General features: G+C 66.6%; 2 protein-coding genes across 5 annotated transcripts in view; both read left to right on the forward strand.

Moving 5' to 3' along the window:
* Nucleotides 1-949, forward strand: part of AMHR2 (anti-Mullerian hormone receptor type 2) — an 8,833-nt gene extending 7,884 nt beyond the window's left edge. The window contains exon 10 of the mRNA XM_027910651.1: nucleotides 392-949. Within this exon, the coding sequence (XP_027766452.1) occupies nucleotides 392-949 (558 nt within the window). The remainder of the gene's footprint in view (nucleotides 1-391) is intronic.
* Nucleotides 950-1,647: 698 nt separating this feature from the next.
* Nucleotides 1,648-2,076, forward strand: part of PCBP2 (poly(rC) binding protein 2) — a 10,387-nt gene continuing 9,958 nt past the window's right edge. For all 4 annotated transcript variants that reach the window (XM_027910652.1, XM_027910653.1, XM_027910654.1 and 1 more), the window contains exon 1: nucleotides 1,648-1,788. In XM_027910652.1, the coding sequence (XP_027766453.1) occupies nucleotides 1,720-1,788 (69 nt within the window). In that variant the 5' untranslated portion in view covers nucleotides 1,648-1,719. The remainder of the gene's footprint in view (nucleotides 1,789-2,076) is intronic.

The raw sequence follows: 2,076 nt of genomic DNA on the forward strand, positions 1-2,076 counted from the left end.
TTTTTTTCTTTTTCTTTTTTTTTTTTCCTACCATCCCGCGCTGTTGTTTCTCCCACTCCTCCGGATTAGGGAAGGGGGGGCCGCCCTCTCCCTCCTTCCGCCCCGAGACGTCCGTGTTTCCCCTTCCCCGAACCCCCCCGGGCCCCGCGATCCTCGGCCAGAGGTCTATCCCCGGTTCTGGTGGGGGTTCAGAGCCCCGAGATCGGTGCCCCCCAACCCCGTCCGGGCTCCAGAGCCCCTCCCCGAGCTCCCGGTTCCCCCCACCGGGGTCCGGGACCAGTTCGAAGCCGCCGGCCCGGGACCTCCCTGCTTCCCCCCCCCCTCACTCCGGGGGCTCCATCGCGGCCCCGGGGGTCGCCCCGTGACTCCCGATCCTGTCGCGGTTCCCCAGCTGTGCTCGGAGCCCGGGACCCCGGGCCTGGTTTTCCCCCCCCCGCGCAGGGCTGAGCTGGCTCTGGAGCCGCGTTCCCGCCTCAGGGACAGGCGCGTTCTGGAGCCACGTCCCAGCCCCAGCAACCGGCTCCCCCCGCTGCTGCTCCCACTTCGGGACGGGGGTCCCGGGGGCGGTTGGATCCGGCGAGGGGGAGCTCGGGGAAGTTTCCCTGCGGAGGAGCCTCGCCTGGAGCCCGGACCGGGGCCGCTCGGCCCCTTTTTGTCCCCGGGACCGGCCGGGGCTCGTGGGACGGGCGGAGAAAGGGACCGGGCGGGCTCGGAGCGGGAGAATCGGGGCCGGCTCTGCTTCCCGAGCCGGGCCAGCGGAGCCAGTTTGGATGTGGTGGGATGTCGGGCTGAGCTCGTGGAGGCCGCGGCAAAACCCCTCCGGTTTGCCAGCGAGGCAGCGCTGCCCCGGCCCGCGGGCGAACCCCCAGCCCTGCCCCGGCCGCGGTTAAACTTTGATGGGGCAAAAGCGAGGGCTGAAATGGGAGTTTATTTACCGGATTCCCATTAAACGCCCGGCTGGGGCCGGCCGGGCTGTTTTGCAACCGCTGCCGACTCAGGTGGTTTGAAACCTGATCGTGCGCTCATGTGGCCTTATCTGGGTCCGAGGGAATCGCCTCGGAACCTGCTCCGGGAGGCCCCACGCGGGTGCGGGGCTCAGGGAAGTGGATGTGGTTTATTTTCTCCCCAGCCCTGGGTTCCCAGAGGGTCAGACCTCCGGGAATGGGGCACTTGCTCCCACTGGGCAGCTGCAGGAAGGCTCGGGGGTTGGGGAAGGAATGGGGGGGTCACAGGAACAGGCAGGTTCCCCAGAGCTGTAGGACCCACTCAGGGGTCCCTCTTAGGTCCCCAGTGCCCAGTGGTTGTCCAGGGACCGTTTGTGTCCCCACTCCCACCTGAGGGTCACCGTGAAGTTCTCAGTTCCTCCTCGGGAGTCCCTTGTCCCCACAGGAAGCCCCTGTAAGGAGGAGGCAGGGGCTGAGTGGGACCCTTGTGGCCCCAGGAGTTGCTGGATCCTGGTGGGATCAGTCCAGTTCAGCCCTGGAAACGGGCAGGAGGAGCAGCCAAACCACCATGGCTCAGCTCTTTGGGGGAGGTGCACGGCCCAAAACTTCCAGGGGGAGATTTGAGGGGAGAGAAGGAGCGCGGGGAAGGTTGGAATGCCGCTGGAGTGGGCCGGGGAGGGTTGGAAGAGCCTCCCAGCCCCTCACCTGGCCCCTCTCACCCCCAGCGCTGCTCGCCCGAGGCCCGAGCGCTGCCGCAGCCTGAGCCGACCCCACCATGGACACCGGAGTCATCGAAGGGGGTCTCAATGTCACACTCACCATCCGGCTACTCATGCACGGAAAGGTTTGTGTCCCTTCTGTCCCCAACCCTCACCTGGCACGGGGTGGGCTGGGCGCTTCCATGGCAGGAAGGGGGATCTCCTGGAGCTGCTGTGGAGACGGGAATGTGCTCCTGGCGCCCGGCCGGCACAACCAGGGATGAAAATAAGAATTGAGGGTGGGGGGAACGACCTGGAGGGAGCTCAGGTGGGAGCAGAGTGTCAGTGCACATCCCCGGGTGTCTGGAAGGGACAGATCCCAAGTGCTCAGGAACTTGTTTAGGCTGTGAAAGGGGCCGAGTTTAGGCTGTGAA

The sequence above is a fragment of the Empidonax traillii genome, unplaced genomic scaffold, assembly GCF_003031625.1.
Source record: "Empidonax traillii isolate 1590-97213 ecotype Southwest subspecies unplaced genomic scaffold, ASM303162v1 scaffold4048:size20255, whole genome shotgun sequence".
In the NCBI taxonomy this organism is placed as follows: Eukaryota; Metazoa; Chordata; class Aves; order Passeriformes; family Tyrannidae; genus Empidonax; species Empidonax traillii.